Source organism: Hemiscyllium ocellatum, chromosome 17 (assembly GCF_020745735.1).
Source record: "Hemiscyllium ocellatum isolate sHemOce1 chromosome 17, sHemOce1.pat.X.cur, whole genome shotgun sequence".
NCBI classification, from domain to species: Eukaryota; Metazoa; Chordata; class Chondrichthyes; order Orectolobiformes; family Hemiscylliidae; genus Hemiscyllium; species Hemiscyllium ocellatum.
The window spans coordinates 21316845-21319881 of NC_083417.1; the positions used below are offsets into that span (position 1 = coordinate 21316845).

General features: G+C 40.1%; 1 protein-coding gene across 1 annotated transcript; it reads left to right on the top strand.

Annotated features, from left to right (window-relative positions):
• The first annotated feature begins 212 nt into the window (after nt 1-212).
• On the top strand, nt 213-1869 carry LOC132824057 (E3 ubiquitin/ISG15 ligase TRIM25-like). The gene has a single exon (XM_060838323.1). The coding sequence runs from the start codon at nt 214-216 to the stop codon at nt 1867-1869; it is 1656 nt and encodes a 551-aa protein (XP_060694306.1). The 5' UTR covers nt 213.
• Nucleotides 1870-3037: the final 1168 nt, after the last annotated feature.

A 3037-nucleotide genomic window follows, 5' to 3' on the forward strand; every position in this document is an offset into this window, starting at 1 on the left:
GTTGGATGGGGGTTTTGTGAATACTAATCTATTTGATGTGAGGCTGTTTAAGCAGGGAATTTGGAGAACCAAGGTGAAGTATAGGTGGTGCTGTTCACTCACTTTTTTCTAAATTTTTTTTAGTTTTATGAGGTCAGAGCTCATTGTGCAAGATGAAACATCCAGGAAGTTCCCACTTTACTTTCGTTTTCAGCACTTGCTTTTCTCTTCACTATGGCTGCATCGGTGAAATTTCCTTTCGAGGAGGATCTTGGCTGTGCCATCTGTTTGGAATTGTTCACAGATCCTGTTACAATTCCCTGTGGGCATAACTTCTGCATGAGCTGCATCAAGAACTACTGGGGTAAAGAGAAATCCCACACCTGCCCTGAATGTCGGGTCAGCTTTCTTCACAAGCCTTACCTTCGCAAGAACATTGCCCTATGTGAGGTGGTGAAAAAAATTTCCAAAGCAGAGGAGGTAGCTTCTCAAGGGACCTGTTTTGACCCAGATGATGTTGTGTGCGATTTTTGCGTTAGCCTGAAGATTAAGGCCACAAAGTCCTGTTTAGATTGCAAAGCATCATTCTGTGATGCTCACTTTAGGCCTCATCTTGTAAATGCTGCACTGCGCCACCACAAGCTGTTGGATGGCATCAAAAACACAGAGAACCGAGAATGCAAGAGACACAATAGACCACTGGAACTGTTCTGCAGAACAGATGAGACTTTCGTCTGTTGCATATGTATAGTTCAAGAACACGGAGAGCACAAGGTTGTAACTGTAGAGCAGGAGAGAATAAGACAGCAGGAAAAGCTGGTAGGTAAAGAGGCAACATTGAAAAGCCTTCTAAAAATAACTGAAATTGAGATTGGAGACTTCCGAAAGCAAACCGAGTCAATTAAAAACACTGTAGTCACAGTGCAAACTGACATTGCTGCCAAGTTCAAGGAATTGGTCCAAGATATTGTAAAAGCAAATACTACTTTCGCTGATGTAATAGAGAAAGAGAAAGAAGTGGTGCTGACTAAGATTGAAGAAGCCATTGTCAAAAAGGAACAGAAATGTGATATATTGAGAAAGAAGAAACTTCAGATAGCACAACTTTCATGTATTAGTGACAATTTCAAATTCCTACAGGAGATTAAAGCTTTAAATAATGAACATGAAATGGCTTTGTCGCAAGTTATCTGTGATATGGATATTAGTTTGGTCAGTTTAAGACAAGTTGTAGTTAAACTCAAGGAACAACTGGAGAGTAAATGCAATGAAATTGTCAAAAATCTAGGCACCAAAGTGGCAGGACTGACGCAGCATTGGCCAAAGCCACCAGAATCAATGTCCCGGATGGAACTTCTCATGCACTTCCGCCAATTGACGTTTGACTCAAAGACAGCACACAAGTGCCTCTCCCTGACCAATGGGAACCGTAAGGTAACAAACATCTGGCCAGAGGAGGTTTATGCTGTTGATCACTCAGAGCGGTTTGATTGTTGCTGGCAAGTATTATGTGCAGAAAGTTTGGGTCAAGGTGTCCATTATTGGGAAGTTAAAATCAGTGAAGGTAGCTGTGCAGGTGTGACATATAAAAGCATAAAGAGAAAAGGACAAGACAACTCATGTTTCATCGGGAAGAATGACCATTCTTGGGGTATACAGGTGTACAGTACCCATTGCTCAGCGTGGCATGACAATACAGAAGTTAAAACAAATTCTGAGAAATATGAACAAATTGGTGTGTACCTGAACTATTCTGATGGAAATCTCTCATTTTATGGTGTCAATGACAAAGTTACTTTAATGTACAGATTCCAAGCTGCATTCACTGAGCCATTGTATCCAGCTTTTAGACTTATAAATAGTCAGTCATTTTGTTATATTTTTGACTGAACTATTATTTTAGTAAGGCACAGGGGAACACTTCAATATCAAAATAAGACATTCACCCATTAAAATTGTATAAAGGTACATTTTTCCCAAGTTACAGAGTTTATCAGAGGCTAAGCTGGTGGTGCAGCAGGTGTGAGACAGAGTTAAGTGATTGCATAACCAATGGATCTGTTCCAAGTTCTGATGGCCTGCCACATCCAGAGGTCAATGGACAATGGTCATGGATAACTATACAATTCCCTGGATGAGGAGGCTCCAGGAATATCCCCAAATCCATAGATGAAGGAGACAAGCACATCAGTTAAAAAAAGAGAAACATTTGCAATAATCTTTAGCCAGAGGTGCCAACATCACAGATCCTAGGCTTTGGTCAATTCGATTCATTCCACCTGATATCACGAGAGGACTGAAGGCACTGGATACTGAAAAGACTTTGGGCCCTCACAACATTCTGGGAATAGTACTGAAGACGTGTGCCCCAGAACTTGCTGTGTCCCTAGCCAAGCTATCTTTTCCAGTACAGCTACATGACTGGTATCTTCCTGACAACATGGGAAATTTCCGTGGATGATTTATTAATACGTGTTTCTGAGATACCAGAATATGTACTTTCAAAAACATCTAATGCATTAGGGAACAAAACATTTTTTAAAAAACCTTTGGTAAAATTAATTGATGAAATGTTACAAATGAGACCTGGTATACTTTAAGATGGTGACTGCCAGAGGTTAAACCCATGCTGTCAAGAGATGCCTCATCATTGTGATCTGTATTTTAAGTGTAGTTGTTTTCTAGTCTTTGACTTTCATTTCAAAAAGAAAATTGGAAGGCATGCATGATGATGAAATTATATGATTTTACCGCTGGTTTTCTAATGAGCTAGAGCCTGGAGAGAAAGAGAGAGAGAGAGAAAGAGAGAGAGATGTAAAATATTTACAATAGCATTCATTGCAAAATGTTCTTTTTGTTTAAAATCACGTGTGAATGGTAAACTATGATTTGTTCACAATTCGCTGCACTTAGAAATGTGAGGGTTGGATTTTTTCCAACGAGGCAAATTGCTGGCCTTATGAGGAAGCTACTGCCTGCATTATTTATTCCCCTGAACCATTTGCATTGTCCAGTCCCTGATGATTCTTCGGCCAAAAGACCCTGGAGCAAATCCAAA

Bases quoted from the DNA above. Each gene is read 5' to 3' on its own strand.
- LOC132824057 (XM_060838323.1), top strand. From the start codon at position 214: ATGGCTGCATCGGTGAAATTTCCTTTCGAGGAGGATCTTGGCTGTGCC.